This window comes from Caretta caretta, chromosome 1, assembly GCF_965140235.1.
Source record: "Caretta caretta isolate rCarCar2 chromosome 1, rCarCar1.hap1, whole genome shotgun sequence".
Lineage (NCBI taxonomy): Eukaryota > Metazoa > Chordata > Testudines > Cheloniidae > Caretta > Caretta caretta.
Genome location: NC_134206.1, coordinates 105,915,626 through 105,933,386, shown reverse-complemented (window position 1 = coordinate 105,933,386; position 17,761 = coordinate 105,915,626). Strand labels below are relative to the sequence as shown.

The 17,761-nt window shown below is 41.6% G+C and overlaps 1 protein-coding gene across 1 annotated transcript in view; it reads left to right on the top strand.

The window, feature by feature from the left end:
• EFNB2 (ephrin B2) overlaps window positions 1-17,761 on the top strand; it is a 51,827-nt gene that overhangs the window by 12,684 nt on the left and 21,382 nt on the right. Inside the window, exon 2 of the mRNA XM_048854792.2 lies at window positions 12,996-13,279. Coding sequence (XP_048710749.1) covers window positions 12,996-13,279 — 284 coding nt within the window. The remainder of the gene's footprint in view (window positions 1-12,995; window positions 13,280-17,761) is intronic.

Here is a 17,761-nt window from a genome sequence, read left to right as displayed (position 1 = left end):
TACATAGAATGACTAGACATCCCAATATTATTGTGACCATCTCAATATTAGGGGCTTTGTCTTATACATGCAACTGTACACCTTCCCCCACCCCTCGAAAAAAAATGTGTTCTGATTTTTCATGTTCTATCTTGTCACCCTAGGAGTACATCAATTTTGCTAATCAAGCTCTAGCCCTACATGAATAATAGCTCAGTTGACGCAAATCTTTGCATGTTATTTCCTGCTGCTAGGAGTAAGGCCAGTGTCTTTACCCTGATTGCTGGCCACCAGTGCTGAATCCAGGCTATTCCAGAGCAAAGTCAAGATCTTAGATCTGAGACAGAATCCAGGCTGGGATTCTTGCTCACACCTCGAGCCTAGCTCTAAAATGGGCTGAGTCTGAAAGTTGGATCTGAATTTTTTAGGAAAGTTTTGGTTTAAATCTGGATTTCAGATCTCCAAGTTCAGGAGTGATTGAATCTGTGGTTTACAAAGAGAATGTAGTTCTGATTTAGACCCCGAGTTTGTATCGTGAGTTTTGCTTTGGGCCTATCTCTGCTTTAAATGAAACTTCCTTGTATTACTTCTGTTCTTGAAGCTTTTTTTCTTCTTCTTTTTTTGCATGTGAAAGGAAGAGCATGTAGGATGAAACAAAAAAGTGAAATGAAATTTGTGGATGGGTTTTCTGAAAATATTCACGTATAAATTCTAGATTGTAACATGCCAGTGTATTATCAAAGAGTTGTTTGTTTATTCCGTCCTATAATGTGACAAACCACTAGTATGGCATATCCCAGACTGAACTGGCATGAGATAGGAACTTGTTCCAACTCTACAGTTTCCTTATGTAGACAAATAGTATGGAATAATTTATTTTAGAACAACTGTGAACCAGCTGAAAATACTATCTGAATGTATTTAATAAGTGATAGTCAGTGATTATGAATGTCTCACCAAATAACAAGGCAGTCCCCACCCTTTTTTATAGACTGCTGCTGAGAGCATTGCTTGGAACAAGACTGTACAGGTGCAAACAAATTATACTTAAGAGAAAGGAGACTGAAAACTTTATTTCACCTCCTTGCATGTGGCTGACACCAGATTTGGTTCTGTAACAGTAACAGAGTAGAGCACAGACTAGCTCACGAAAGCTTATGCTCAAATAAATTTGTTAGTCTCTAAGGTGCCACAAGTACTCCTTTTCTTTTTGTGGATACAGACTAACACGGCTGCTACTCTGAAATTTGTGATCTACAGTGTCCTTTAGAAAACAGTTCTTTGGCAGATGCCGGCTAGTCTCTGTTAGCTCACTAAAAGCAGAGATTTTAGTGATTTCTGTCAGAAATACACATGGTTTGATTTGATTTTCTTCTCCATACGCACTACACACAGCTCTGCATCTTTTCAAGGAAATGCTTCTCATTTTTGGTTCAGAGTATTTTTGAGCACTTCGAGCGGGAGCAGCAGGTTTGTGTTACACTGAATTCATGGCCCGGATTTTAAAGAAACAAATAAATAAATAAATAACTTGATTATCTTTGCAGGGAGAGCAAAGACTAGTTTAATGTTTCCAACATCATATTTTAAACACAAACTCTTTAATTAAGTCAACATCAGGCTCTTCCTGTATTTTGTGACTAGCGAATGGAGAAAAGAACACCAGCATTAATATCAAAGGGAATAGGTTTTCATTACAGTAGAGGTTCAGTTGTGTGTGCTGTAGGCAGTGAAATTTAATATTACTGTGACTTGTATAGTAATTGTAGGATGACAGAGGGAAATGGATTAAGTTTAAATATAAGTGTACACAACAGCACATGGACTTTGTCAAATGAAAGCCAACGTTATTGGGGCAGGGAGAGCCCCCTCTGGCTCTGTCATCATGAATTAGTATTTTGTAAATAACTAGCCACTAGACTATAGATTTATTACTTTTCGTACTATAGGTATACACAGACATAGACACACACAAGAATGCTGTAACTACCGTAGCTGCAGTGCAGAGTTGCAGAACAGGTTTGTGGCCCTTGGGCTGGCAGGGCATTTGAATGTCTAGAGGCTTCTTGTCTTTACCTTTCATGAAAATATTTTGCTTGCCAGTTTGTGAAGTTCTGGTTTGAAACACACACCTATACTTTTAGCACAAGGATTGCTAACACCTTAATGGCTCCCAAACTGGATGACCCTTTGTCACTCTTTTCTTTCCAATGAATAAACCAGGTTCAAGTTGCAGATGATCTTTGCTTTAGAAAAGTATGAAAGAAGGGCCACCTGCGATAACAAACAATCACCCCAAGCACACACATGCAAGCAGATTAAAGTAGAAAATGTCCATTCAAGCCTCCAATTACTGATTGGTTCCCTGCAGACTGAACGCCATGGAGGATCAACACCTCACTTGTTTACATTTTAGGTAATTGCAAGATGCTCCAAAAGCAGTGTGTGTGATAACATAATCCTATGTAAACCTAGTGCCCTATTGTTGTACCCCATTATCACACAGGATTTCACATAAGTAAGTTCATGCTGAAACCTGTTCTAATGTTAAAGTGCAAAAGGGGGCAGTAAAGTGCTATCCAAAAAATGTTGATTTTTTTAAGGGTATTTTTTCATGATAGAGGTTGCATTTCTCTCTCGGCTTCTGATCTTCTGTTTTTAAAATAACCAGTATTTATGAATAATTTCTGCATGTAGAGACTTAAAAAATAGTGGAGGACATTTAACATTAAGCATTGTGGCCGTAAATGTGAGATGTGTGTCTTTCTGTACTCTGTCCTTTAACCCCAGCATGAAACATGCTGCCCATTTGGAACGATTGAGTCAGAAATCCTTCCTCAAGTGTATTTAGAACATAACTACATAAAGCACTTCTGAAAGAAGTCTAACATCTAGGGCTCATTTTGTGTATTACCAGAAGTACATCTGTGTAAAAAACAAAACAAAAAGAGCTCTGAGGCTTGGGATTCCTGGTTGAAGTACTAACGTGTGTAGTGGTGTCATGGGTCAAGAGTTGGGCTCTCATCCAGAGCTGCATGCATCATTTATCAAGAGGTAACTAGAAAGAGCAACTAATTACAATGCACCTACTGAGTGTTTTCTCTTCAGAAATTCCACAGAATAACCCATTTATACAGACCGGCTTCCACTCTCCACTGCAGCCACTTGCGTTTTTTTTTTTTTTTTGAACCTCTTCTACTGAAGTGTGTGTGTTTGTGTGTGTGTAAGTGTTACCAAACTGATAATCTAATACCATTTTAAAATAAAATATTGGTAATATAATCAAACACAGTTTTAAAAATAGAATATCGGTAATATTCATAATAACAGTCTTCAGTTTGGAGACCAAGCCTACAGCACATTAGCTTCTCTTTTGTGGTAACCAGAATTGATTTAGTAAATGGATCTGAATTCTCTAGTGCTTTATATTCTTATGCCACTGCAGTAACTGCTTTCTACACAATAATACAAAAAAGCTAATTGCTATTAATAGTACTTTATGTGGACGTCACGTAAGAAAGCTGAATATAAAAGCTGTAGTTTTGAACAGAAGTCTAATATCAGTCCAGTTAAAAGGGCTAGATCCTACACATTTTCATAATCTCAGGCCTTACTACCTGGTTTGCATTCTGGTGTGAAAAAAGCCAGACTTTACTCCCCATACTGATGTAAAAAAAAGCCAGATAGGCATTTTCTTTTCAGGCAGGAGGAAATGCAGTTTTCCCCATCTGTGAGGTCATATTTTTCACCAATCGTTGAGCCCAGATTTATGTCTGGTAGTGAGGGGTGTAAAGCACGAGCCTGTCTAAATTTTAATGAGGTTGGTGGGTGTGTTAGTGTTTTTCCTAGTCAACAGTCGAACAGTGAGGGAAAAGGAGGTTCCCCAGCAAAGTAAAATCTTGCCTTTTATGCAGTGTGGTTGAAATTCACCCCCATGGTTGAGCACGCATGGAAGAGGTGATGTATTCCAAAAATCTTGTAGTAGCCCTGCATGAGGCAGTTGAAGGCAGAGCAGCCATTCATCAGGACTTCTGCACTCCATGTCCGGGAGAGGCTAATTTTGAATAGGCCAGTACAGAGGGAAATGCTGAGGAAGAAGCTGCTGACTACTCAGTTACATGGCTCCAGTTGCTGGGCTTCGTGGGTTGGAGGTGCAGTGGATCAATGGCCACTATTTCAGCTCAGGGCTTGAGGTGGCAGCTCTAGAAGGTCTGGGCTGCACTACATTGCACCATGCATTGTTTCCATTGAATGAGAGCTAATTTTTAAGCTGAAGTCATAGCCTTTGAAAATCAGATCTTTTCATGATTAGATAAGGTATCTAATTTAATGGTATCTCCAGGAAAGCAGATTCAGTGCAGGATTGTGGCTGGCCCCTTGCACGTACACAAAAGATGGTGTGTGTGACTTTCCCCACCCAGGAGCTGGTCACAACTGGAGGCTTTGTGCTCCTTCAAGTGCAAGACTGTACCCGATTTGTGACCCCCTAGAGGTGCTTCTGTAAAGGGTTCAGAAGAAATGTGACCATGCTTTCACCCCCCATCCTCCTCCCTGGCAATGGCCTCTCGAGCTGGCTGGCCACGTAAGCAAGAGCATGCTGGACCTTTCTAAAGGGTAGCTTTAGTGGCTTTGCTCCCCAAGAGCTACAGGGGATGCTACGCCTCCCAGTGTTGCTCAGGGCTGAGTAGCTGGGGCTGCATGACTTCACAATGTCCCCTCTTCAGGAATGTTCTATAACGGCACTATCTGATAATCAATGCACAGTTCTGTGGCTCTGTGCAAAGCAAATATTATTTTGTTCAAAAATCTATATACCTTGGGGCATGTGCGTAAAAGTACTTCATTTTTTTTTCTGTTTTTTGTTTTTCTTTTTTCTGTAGCATTTGGTAAAGTATGATTACCAAAAACTGCCAATTGGAACAGCTGAAACTGATCTCTCCCATCCACCTACAATTTAGACTAAATCTACCGTCACAGAGTCATTGTGGAAAGGTTGCCAAGCCTTTAGCAGTAGATATATGACACCCCCTCTCTCCAGGTGACCCTGATCTTGCATCACTGCAGTCAATGGAAGTTCTGCAACTGACTTCAGTGGAGTAGAATCTGGTCCTCTATAAAGTAGTATGTCATGTCTGGGGCTGTGAAGACTTCTGTCACACTAACTGGTGGCAATGCTGCTATTTTGTGTCCATAATGGCGACCGAGGACTTGTCTACATGAACATTTAGTTCACTGCTAGCTGGGTGGGTATATCTGCCCAGCACTAGCCTGCTGCATGCCAAGTGTCTGTGTGGACTTGTACTAACAGTTCCTCAGTGCACTTGGATCTACTCTTGTTTCAAAGTGGAATAGATTTACATCCCAGCTTGCTGCAAACTAAATGTTTATGTAGACAAGCTCTAAGTGAATTGAACCCCTGACACACCCCTTTTCCAACACACTGCCTGTACTTCCTCCTATCTAGGCAGAAGCAGGGTGGAGTACGTTGGATATAGGAAGGGGGGAGCAGGCCCTGCACAATCCAATAATAAAGTATGGAGAATAGTGACTATTTCAATGGATACTATTTTGAAGCTTTTGTATTCAAATGGCTTGCCAAAGGGAATAAGTAGAATGTTTCCAAGCCAAAAAAGTACCTTTATTGAGGTGGTTTTTTCCATTATTTTTTCCTTCACGAAAGGGAGTGTAAAAGAGCCCCAGTTTTAGAAAATTGCATTGTGATATTTTATAGTTTGTTAATTTGACTTTCAATGATCTTAAGTTATAACTGTGATTTTTTTTTGTTATTAAATCTCTTTTTGGGCCTGATCCTATCATCCTTTATTAATGCAAATAATCTTTCCTCATATGAATAGTCCCATTAAAGTAAGAGAGAGTTCTTGCATGATCAAAGACTGCTGGTTGAGTAAGAGTTTGGTGGATTAGATGCTAGATGAGAGGTTGACTTTTTTTAAACAAGTGCATCATTTAAGATTTGGTGTCACACCTTGTTATGTGCTTCTGATAGCCTAATCATATAACACTGGCAAGGAAAATAGATTCCAAACCATGTTTAAGTCAATTGAAATGAAACAGAATGAAATGGAATGAAATTCATTTAAATTTTCAAAGTTTACTCTTCTAATTTGTGTGTTAAATTGATTCAATCATCACATTATATTTTTGGTGTCAATCCCACAGTCAGAGGTAATTTTTCTCTTAGGGGACATGTGCAAGACTAATGGCTTTAAAAAAAAAATCTATAAGATTTTTGAAAGATGAGATTCACCTTCATCTTTTTTGATGCAGCTCATTTTGATATTTCTACTACCTCAGCTACTGGGGAGCTAAGTACATGCCCTGCTCCCATTGAGCTCAGTGGCAATTTACTCTTCAGTGGGATCAGGTCCATAAAGTTACTGCTTCTGAAAATGCATAGATATAATTTCTAATAAGGTATGCAGTACCTCCAAATTATTGTCGTAACTTGAAATAGAATAAGAAAGTGATTGATATAAAAGTTGTATTTCTGTATCGAACAGAGAACTCATTCACTTACAACTGGTTTCCAGTCATTTGGGGTTTGATATGCAAAATGGGGTTTGCAGATATGGGGTTTGATATGCAAAATACTAATTTTGTCATTGTTTTAAAAGCAAGATCATGAATATATGTATTATTTAATGGCCATTGTTTTCTTTTGTTTTTTTTTTTTAAATAGGGAGATATACTTGGCACAATATTCTTTAGTCTGCTGCAATTTGTACTTTTACAAGCAACATGGCCACATCTAACATATTAGGCTATTAGTATTCATGACATTTCCTTAATGAAACTTTTCAATGAGTAACTTTATAGTCAGATTGGTAGTTAAACTTCATAGAGGTAAGTAGCTGGGATTCCTTAACAGAAGGTTTCATTTTTCATTTTTAAGAAGCAACTTGATTGTTTTAATTTTTAGGGTTATTTTTGTCATGTTAATTTAAGACTAAATGTTGATACCAATTATTTCAGATAAGATATTAGAGCATGCAAATTTGGCACTCTTTCCCTAGTTACATACTCGAGGTTAATAGGTACTAACATGCTTCTTATAACTGCATTCATTTAAACATTATTGGGAAATGTCTAGGTTCAAACTTCATTTCCAAAGCTGAGAGTATCTACAGGTTCCCAGATTGGGAAAAGCACAGCAGCGCATATTTTTGGCATCAGGATTAATTAATGTAGTCTAAGAATTTGTCTCCCTTGACTATTTTACAGTTTTCAGAAGTAGCTATGTAGTAAGGATAGCACATATTCTCAATGAAAAGTTCCACTTACAGATGTACTCCTAATTTTGGTAGAGTCTAATATCAGGAAGTAGGGCAGGTTTGACAGGTTACTCCTATGGAAAAGTCCTATATAATTTAATAGGGGTGAATGTAATAGGTTTTTATAAAATTTAATTACATTCTTAAGAAATTGGTCTTAAAACTCTTATCAAATTTAATAGAGAATGAGATCCTTTCTATAGGATTCTTAAATTTAAATTCTATAGTACTTTGACCAGGATAGTATATTAATGCCAGGAAATGGTTGGGGCTTACGGTAGAAGCACAAAGTGTAGTGTAGAAAATTACAGTAATATTAATGGGAGTGGAGGGTCAGACTTTGTTTGTTCCAGTTCTCTTCCCTGCCCAGCCCCCCAACTTTTTTTGTTTTGAAGCATATGAATATTTGATCTACAGTTTTTAAAGAAAATGTCTTTTGTAATGTTTTCTGGGAAAATTGAATGTGATACTTGGTATGTTACTGTTTGTTAGGCCAAGATGAGTGAATAGTTTAAATAATGGATGGGACTTGTGTTCATGGGATTTTGAACAGTGTCAACAAATATTGGACCCTCAGTGAAAGTGCACTGTTGGTATGAACATGCCTACAGAGAAAGTACATTAATTTCAATGCACAGCATTCATTATACCTAAAATATTTTCTGCACACTTTCCCAGAGTAATCATTGCAATGACAAATTTCTGTGGGCTGGATATTTGATCACACAGCAGGCTCCTTTTGCCTCTCTGCATAAAGGAGCCATAAACCAGTAGATCCTTCCCCCGAGGATTGCGTTGGAATGTGAAACTTCATTGTTGGTGTGGGGCTGCCAGCATAAGGGACGTTCATGGGCAAAAAGGAGTGTCCCTATGGCCAGGCAAACTCTGGCTGTTGGAATGATCCCTTGGGACCTGAGACAGCTACCAAGTGCAAATTAGAACATCGCTGTGGCTGCCATCCAATTCCTGGCATTGGGGAGGGATGAAGGTAGATTAAAGTCACCTTTGTCCCTCAGTCTCCTCCGGTCTTGCACTCCTGGCCTAAAACTCCCATTCTTGGAAAATATGCTGCATGTCCATTGATTTCAATGGAAGCAGGATCTGTTCCTTACTTTGCATGTGTGTGTGTGTGTGTCTATTTACCCATTAGTATTTGTTTGTTCTTTTATACCTCCTTGATAGATTAACAGAAATAGCCTGTTTGAATTCTCCAGCAATGGAAATCTGCACTGCAAGCAGGCAGTTGGAGGGTAGGATTTTAGACTATGGGGTCTGCATGTAGCCTTTAAGCCTCATAGTGGGTATCTTTGCTGCAGAATTTGCCCCGACTGTTTCAGAAATAATTAATGTATCCTTGCTGTGAGACTCAATCCAGAGTGTGATCTTTAGTGTAACACATGACACTGGTACCGCTGCTTTGGCATCGTTCGTGGGATTCAGAAGACTTTTTGATCCTCCGTATTAGTTACACTTCTATTTGACATAAGCTTTTAATTAGTTGAAGGCACCTTCTCATGAACACCTTTCAAATCACTTCCAGCGTACTTGGATGGATTTTGGATGTGTGAATGTCTTAACACTGCAGTCAGCCTGCTGCTACCTTAGTTGGCTTCAAACACTGACTTTTTTGTTAGGACTGTAGGATGGGAGCAATTTATTGACTTTATTATGCAGCCCTTCAACCATTTCAACAGAGAGGTGTTTGGCTCACTACGCTTAAAACTTGTAAACAGTAGATGCAATGATATAAATATTACAAGCTATTTTCAGCCCTGATGAAGTTTTGTTAACTTATACCAAGGCTGAACATAGTCCTCCATTTGCAGATGTAAAGGTTTAGTCCAAGATTTTTTCAAAAATGCGGTCCTAGATTTCTGCTCCTAATTCCATATGTAGGCACCTAGGTAAGTGGCCTTACTCAGCACTTTTGAAAATCAGTTTATTTATTTAGGAACCTAAATGAAAAAATATAGGGGGACATCTACATTGTAACTCTTCCCCTTCTCCCCGCACAGCAGCGAGTCTCAGACCCTGGGTCAACTGATTCGGGCTTGTGGGGTTCATGATGTGGGGCTAAAAATAGCAGTGTAGACATTCCTACTCAGGCTGGAGCCTGGCCTCTGAAACTCGATGAGGTGAGAGGGTCTCACTCAGAATCCAGGTGGCAGCCCGAGCGGGAACATTTACACTCATATTTTATCCCAAAAGCATGAGCCCTGGGAGCCCAAGCCAGTTGACCCGGGATCTGAGACTCACAGCCTTAGGGAGTCTTTGCAGTGGTTCTCAAACTATGAATTGGAACCCTGAAGTGGGTTGCGACTCCATTTTAATGGGGTCGCCAGAACCAGCATTAGACTTGCTGGGACCTAGGGCTGAAGCCCGAGCTTCACCCCACCTTTGGTGGCAGGGCTTGGACTTAGGTCGTCTCTCTTCCCCACCCAGGGCGGCAGGACTTGGGCCCTCCCCCCCAGGGATATGTAGTAATTTTGTTGTCAGAAGGGGGTGCAATGAAGTTTGAGAGCCTAATTTTAGTTTCATATTTTTGCAAATCTCAGCCTTACTCGTATGCTATTGTATAATAACTGTTCCCAGTTACAGGTCACTACATTTCTGTATGCCACATAAATGAATCAGGTGAAGCTCTTGATCTTTACAGTCTCCACCCATATTTATAAGTTACTATCACAAGGAAAGTAAATTGCATGAACTCTGCTCATGAAAAGGTCACAGCCAAAGCCACAAACTGTGGAGAAGGTTTCAACTCAATCAGGCTCCTAGCACCACCTTTCATTTTCAGGCCTCCTTTTTTCCCTCCCTTTACCTCATCAGTGTTAAATGCTAGAAGTCTGAACATTGGAGTGGAAGAAGCTTTGTCAGGTTCAGTTTTCAGAATATGCTGAGTTCAGACACATAGCCAGAATATTCCATCTGCTGTAATGTCTCAACCAGTGCATCAGTTAAAGCTCTTGTAAAATGTGTTTAAGCAGTATAATGGGACTGTTCTGTCCTTTACCCTTTATATTCCGATTCCTGGCTTTTAAGTGGCTTTTAAAGCTCTTTAACCTTTTATTTCCCTGTCCGTTTTTCTATTCTTTTGCATTTATTTATTTCCTTAAAAAAAACCCAAACAAGAACAACAACCAAAAGCATGTTTCCCACTATGTGTCTGTTTCGAATTGAAAACTGTTCTCCCATACTGACTTTGGGCCCTGGCCTGCATTCCTTTTGCACTCCAAACTTCCATTCACTTCAGTCATCCCTATTGACCCGTTGCTCCCAAAATTTAGGATCAGCTTTAAAGGTCCTTTTTGTTATTTTTCAGAAAGGCTTCTAAATTATATCGGCAAGATTTATGGTAAGCAGGTACAAATTCTAACCCAGTTAATGCAATATTTATGTCCATGTTACATGCAAATGTAAGCTGGTTCATTGAAAACAAAGGGCCCGATTCTGCAAGCACTTCTGCAAATTGCATTAAGTATTTCCATCATCTGCAATGGAAATACACGAGTAAATGTTTGCAGGCCTGGGACCAAACAGCAGCTGGCCTTTATCCTGGCACAACGTGGGGAGGAGCACAAGTAATCTTTAATCTGCCCCAAGATTGTGGCCAGCCCCTGTGCTAGTATATGGGAGAGAAGTACCGTAACTTCTTCTCCTGCCCCTTCTCTTTACGCTCCCTGTGCAGGGTTGGCCACTCCCTGCTACTCTGCTTGTGCCCCCAAAGGTGCTGGCCTCTCCAAAGGCGACAGGGAGAAGAAAGCAAGGGGTGAGGCTTCTCCATTCTGGCCACCTCTGCTGTGGAGAGAGCATATGCAGCTCCCTTTAGGGATGCAGCACTGGATGCATTCTTCTTGCATGCCGATGAGCTCTGGGAGGCAATGCAGCTTCATGCTGGCCCCAGTGTAGGCCTGTGCCCGGTAGGCAAGGCTGAGCCCAATATTTGTAACACAGAAATTAAATAGCACGAGTGAATTACAGCAACATGTACTTTTCTTGCCATAACACTGTCTTGTTTTTTTTAATGCATTTGTAATTACGATTGCCTTTCTCCTGCTACATACTGCTTCACAACAAATATAATTCTTCCAAAGGCTTTGTGAGTGAAATAATCCCATTCATTAGTACAAATCATAAATCCTAAACTCATGTTGTGCAGGACCAAGTAATCGCAATTTACAGACCAGAAACTTGGGGGGCCTCATTGCTGGTTTTGAGTTAGCGGCTTCTGATCTATTAATTATGCTATAGCTGGTGGGCTCCTTTAGCTACCTAAAGGATGGGGGTACTTTAGGCTTACAGCTTTGTTCTCTGTCTCTAATGTTTTAATGAGCCTGCAGGATGACTGCCTATGAATGAGGTGGGTTTTCCAAGTGTGTTGTTTAGTGTTAGCATGCTCATGCTAACACTAAACAAAGAATGTTCATTAGGAAGCCATTGTTTCAGTTTTTCTGAGCAATTCTTCATTAAGGAAGATCTTTGCAGCAATATGGCTGGCAGGTAGGAGAAAAAGGGAAGAGAGAGGCTTTTAGCTGTAGGCATTAGTGGATATTGTATCAGTAGTTCCAGCTCTAAAGACTTGCTTCGAGGCATTAATTGGACCAAATACATCTTCAGAAAAAAGATTAGCAGAAAAGTGCAATGGCTTTTGTCCTTGTGAGAATAGGGCTCTTCGTTTTGTGGCTGAATCAATACTGCAATTAATTATTTTTAGTTTTCCTTTATGGGTTTGTAAAACATTTCTTTTAAGGCACAATTTAAAATAAGTCCTGTTGTTTGATCGATGAGTGACTAATTATGATAAGTAACTCAACATGTTCTTGATGAAGCTTGCCTGTTAATGAACTTCAACAGCAAATATATCATAGCAGGATGGAAACAAAATGCTTGCACACTTGTGATTCCCTAAGAATTTTGAAATCTGTGTCTGAGAGTTTCCAAAGGGGCTGCTAGAGAAATAGTGGAGGTTTGGATTGCAGTACAAGAAATAAAGCCTTTCTGAAGTTACAAAGACCACAACCATGGTCTCGATGGGACTGGGCAGCGAAAGGGCGAAGAGGAGATCATTAAAGCTGGTCACATTACTGTACGTTGGCAGTAGAATGTAAGCTCTTTGGAGCAGAGAATGCCTTTATGTTCTGTGTTTGAACAGCACCTTGCACAATGGAGTCCTAGTCGGTAACTGAGGCTCCTAGGTGCTGTGCGATACACATAATAGTAACTGATATGTTAGTAAATCCTAAGGGCTAGATTGTGCCGTGCCCTGGAACAGGAGGTGCAAGTAATCTCTCACTCCTTGGTCTCCCATGCAGGTATCGAACAAAATAAATGCAAGGCAGTGTGAGGCTAGAGATGCTAGCCACCTAAAACAGGAAGGAGAAAATGTGTCATGACCCTGCCCTTCCTGCACTGGCTTGTGGAGTTGGTTAGCTCTAGAAGGAAGCTTTGGTAATCATTGTGCTTGTCTGGGACACAAAGCCTTTTCAACTCCCCAAAAGTGGGACAGTGCTTATAAGACATATTCTGGCTCTAATTTTCAAGAACTAAATTCGTATCTTGTTGATTTTAAATTGTCAGGCACAAACTATCAATGGCTGCTTCGTTCATCTGTATCATGTATGGTTTGGAAACGTTGTATTCCTGTCTGCTCGTTTCACATGCCATTTGTTTGAATCAGTCTTTATCAAATGTCTCACATTTCCCCTTTTCTCCTGGTTCTTATAGATTCCTTCCTGGACAAGGACTGGTACTATACCCACAAATAGGAGACAAACTGGATATTATATGCCCAAAGGTGGACTCTAAAACTGTTGGCCAGTATGAGTATTATAAGGTCTACATGGTTGATAAAGACCAAGCAGATAGCTGTACTATTAAAAAGGACAACACACCTCTACTCAACTGTGCTAAACCAGATCAAGATGTTAAATTTACCATCAAGTTTCAAGAGTTCAGCCCTAACCTCTGGGGCCTGGAATTTCAGAAGAAAAAAGATTATTACATTATATGTAAGTACAAATTGGCATTTGTTTATTCTTTTTCTTTTTTATGTATGTACATTGTCTGCAAGTAAAGAAGTTGCCTGGGTTTGTACTGTTCTTTCTTTTAAAATATTTTCTTGGCAGCTTGTTTTCAACAAGCTAACATTCCCTGCTGCGTCTGTAGGGCCTCTGTCTCTTTTTCAGGCTTGTATACAGTCCCTATAGATTATGCCTATAAGGGCTTCTCACAATAGCTTTGGGTACTTATTAAGTGCCAGATGGCTATATCCTTGTTCACATAGTACCTTACAACATGAGGAGTCCCACTGAAGTCAGTGGGGCTCCTTGCTAGGTAATATTCTACCAATTGTGAGTTTAGGTATCCAAACCTGGCCTCAGCCAAATCTTATTAAAGATTATGACCTAGACTCTCAGCAAATGTAAAATGACACAGCTCCCTCGACTTCAGAGACACTATGCCAATTTACACTAGCCAAGGATTTGGCCCTCTAACATTAAGGTCAAAGTATCTCATTCAAAGCCTTGGAGGCATTCCGTCTTTTCTGGAGAACTGAGCAGAGATCATCTGCTAGTAGGAGTTGGGCATACTCCGGAAAGTCCATTTCCTGCAATTACAGGTAGGTTGGGCATTGGTGGACCTTGGTTCTTCCCATCTTTTTCTTTGTGTGTTTATCTTTGAAAACTGCTCTTGATATTTTTTCATTTGTAATAAACATAAATCATTTAAAAAACATACACAAAAACAAGGAAATTGAGTGTTAAAGGGAAACAAATAATAAAAATAAAGTGGATACGTACTCCTCTATTACATACATATTCATATGGACCGTTTCTGGTAATTTCATTATACATAAAAATATGTAATAAATCACAGGGAAATATGTAACCAGTCAGTGTAATTAAAATGTGAAATAATCACAGAATTGATTAAATGACAAATGTGGGAGTTTTAAAATGCAGTTTGTTGATGGTGTCAGGCTCTGCTAACCAACCAACCTCCTCCCCCGCCCCCCCCCCCCCATCAGTCTACTAAAGTAGGTGCAAAAGAGCCTGATGCTGTAGTCTTTAACTCAGGCGAAGTGCCCATTGAACTTTGCCTGTGTAAGAACAGCAGGATCACATGCTGTGACAGTTGCATGTAATCCTAATGAAAATGTGGAACATAAACATGTCCATTTATATGCAAATAGCTGGCTTTAAGGGTGAAATATATCAGTTATTTAATGCTAGTTTAGGGAAACACCCACAGTAAACCAGATATAATGGAATAAATGTCACCGTTATAATTATATCTTGAGAATTATGGGCACAAATGAAACCTTCTTATAGGCTGTCAGGTCTGTCATTTGTGTGTCAACAATTCTCTGGGTAAATCCATGAGTAAGACTCATTTTCTTTATTTTTCTATAATTATTTCATTATAGCAATAAGACATAATAGATATTGTTTTCCTGGAGGATTCTTTGGTTGGTATAAGTCGCTTGGCCTACAGCCTTGTTCCTCAGAAATCATACTAGATTTTCAATAATACCTTACTGCCTAACAACATGGCCTGCCACACTTCCTGATTATTGTGGTATCAATAAAAGGCCTACCTGATATTATGCTGGCAGTGCCCTTTAGCACCATGGCCCAGATTCTCAAAGATATATAGTCACCTAACTAGTTAGGCAATTAAATATCTTTGAGGATCTGGGCCCATGGGTCTGATTTTCAGAAGTGCCTGCAGGTGAAGCAGTGGGCCTGTGAGCACTCAGTAGCTCTGAAAATCAAGTATCGTGGAGCTGAAACTCCCTTCTTTTCTGTCAGGTTTCAGAGGAACAGCCGTGTTAGTCTGTATTCGCAAAAAGAAAAGGAGTACTTGTGGCACCTTAGAGACTAACCAATTTATTTGAGCATGAGCTTTCGTGAGCCACAGCTCACTTGCTCATGCTCAAATAAATTGGTTAGTCTCTAAGGTGCCACAAGTACTCCTTTTCTTCTTTTCTGTGGTTCAGAGGTAGGCAATGGGCCTGAGTCAGATCTTAGTTATGCCAGTTTTACACCAGGTTAACTCCACTGAATTTGATTTACACCAGTTAAGCAAAACCAGAATCAGGTTGAATATTCAGCAGATGAGTGAACCGAGGAGAGCAGAGCTAGGAAAATCCTTTGCAATTTGGCTGTAAAATGCTGTTTTTATTAATGCTACTTGGAGCAGTGTTAACTTCTGCTCCACAGCTTCTGCATTCCTTGGAGAGGAGGTGATACCTAGCTAAGAATGGGGGAATCAATGACAATGTTGCCCTGAACAGTACTGCCAATCCCAATTGTTCAGAAATCACAAGTCAGACCCCAAAATTACTTAAATCATCAGATTTTGAAAATAATAAATGCTTTTTTTCTTGGACTTCTATTTTTTGAGGCTTCGGGGGTCATGTTTTCCAGCTTTTTCCCTCAATCATGAGGGCTTCTTTTATGAAACCTGAAATTCTCACATATTCTAACATGCCCATGGGAGCTGAGCAAAATACCACATATGGTGCGAGTTGGCACTGCTGCACCAAGCTAGCCTCACTGCTCAGGGCAAAGGCAGAGATTGGAAAGGGCATGGTCATCCCCAGCTGGGCAGGAGGAAGGAGTTGGCCTTTCTGTCCCATGCCTTACCCCACCCTTAGCCTGCCCTATTCAGGCTACTCTGTCCAAGAAACTTGAGGAGAGCTGAGGAAATGCTCTAGGCTGTTATAGTCAGGGCTGCTCCAGGTGGGATCTCAAAAATTAGAATATTCCAGGCCTCTAAACATAGAGAGCCAGCTTGGAAGACTCTCACCACAGAGATGTAGAGCATAGTTCTCCAACCCACCCATGGCCAGAGACCTAGATCTATGGCTAGAGCAATGCTGGACCGTAACTAGGGAATAGCAGGCAGAGGCCACTCACCATCCCAGTTAGTGCACAAAAGATAAGGGGTATCCAACTAGTGGTAGCCGGCAAGGCAGAGAATTATCATCTGTTGGTAAGAAGTAGCCAGATCAGGGCAAGCAACCCAACCACAGCCCCTTTCTGGGCTAGGACAAGGAGCAGTCATAGAAAGTACCTCAAAGAGAAGCCAGTTACTTAAACACCAGTCCAGAGAGATGCCAGAGCCAGCTAAGAGCCCAGCAATTCCCAAGACCATAAAGCTTATTCCCTGATATAGCCCTGTCAGAAGTAAGTACTGGTAATCAGGATATTTTCTGCCAATTATGTAAATAACATAATACATATTTATTATCTATGCAAATTAAAATACAAATCGTTTGCATCAAAATCCAGATTCCTGAATCTTCAGTTTAACAAGTGCTCAGTTCCCCTGAAAAAATGGATTAAGTTATCTATTGTATGAGAGACACAAATATGTTGTTGTAACATTTCCCCTTCGGTGTGTGTTTTTTGCATTGCATTTTTGACAGTATGTTCCCATCTGACATAGTCTGGTTTGGAAGCACTGTAAGATCCTGCATTCTCTAGACCAGGGGTCGGCAACCTATGGCACGTGTGCCAAACACGGCACGCGAGCTGATTTTTAATGGCATGCTGCAGCCTGCCTGGCCCCAGCTGCCGGCCCCGCTCAGCCAGCTGCCGAACCCAGGCTGGGACCCCGGCAAGCAGCAGCAGGCCATTAAAAATCCTGCCCGCTCTGGCCTGCTCTTCTCCTCTGCTCCCCCCGCCGCGGGGGCAGGGTGAAGAAGCTTGGTCCTGCCGGCTACTGCTGCAGGGCAGGCAAGCTCCTCCCTCGCCCGCCTCTTCCCCCAGCGTGCTGGGTTCATGCCCCTCCTCCTCTCCCTCCCTGCCGCTGATCAGCTGATGGGCCTTGTGAGGGATGGGGAGAAGCGGAGCCGCAGCGCGTTGTTCTCTGCTCCAGGGAGGAGGCGGAGAAGAGGTGGGGACGGGGCTTTGGGGAGGGGGTGTGGAATCAGGGCATATCCCGTCCAGCCCCCTGCTGTGCGCTGCTCTGGGCAGGGGCTGGGAGCACCCCCATGACCCTAGCCCGCACCCCCAGCCCTCTGCCCTGACCTCTGCATCCCCCTCACACACTTCCAGGCCTCTGCCCTGACCCCTGCGCCCCCCCACAACCCCAGCCCTGACTCCAGCCCTCCCCACACATAACAGCCCCCCCATACCGCATGCCCTGACTCCTGCACCTCCCTCACATGCCCCCAGCCCTCTGCCCTGACTCCTGCACCTGCCACACCCCATGCCCTGACTCTTGCACCCCCCACATTCCTACCCCCACCCTGAGCACCAAATGGGAGCTCCTGCACACCCTCCCCCCCACATTCCCACCTGCACCCCTTGCACCAAATGGGAGCTGCCCAGGTAAGCACTCCGCACCAAAACCTCCTGCCCCAACCCTGAGCCCCCTCCCTCATTCTAGCTCTTGACCAGGCCCAACACCCCAACCCCCAGCCTACTCCTTCACCCCCAGCCCTGTGCTCAGTGCACTCCCACCCTCAGCTCAGTGCAGAG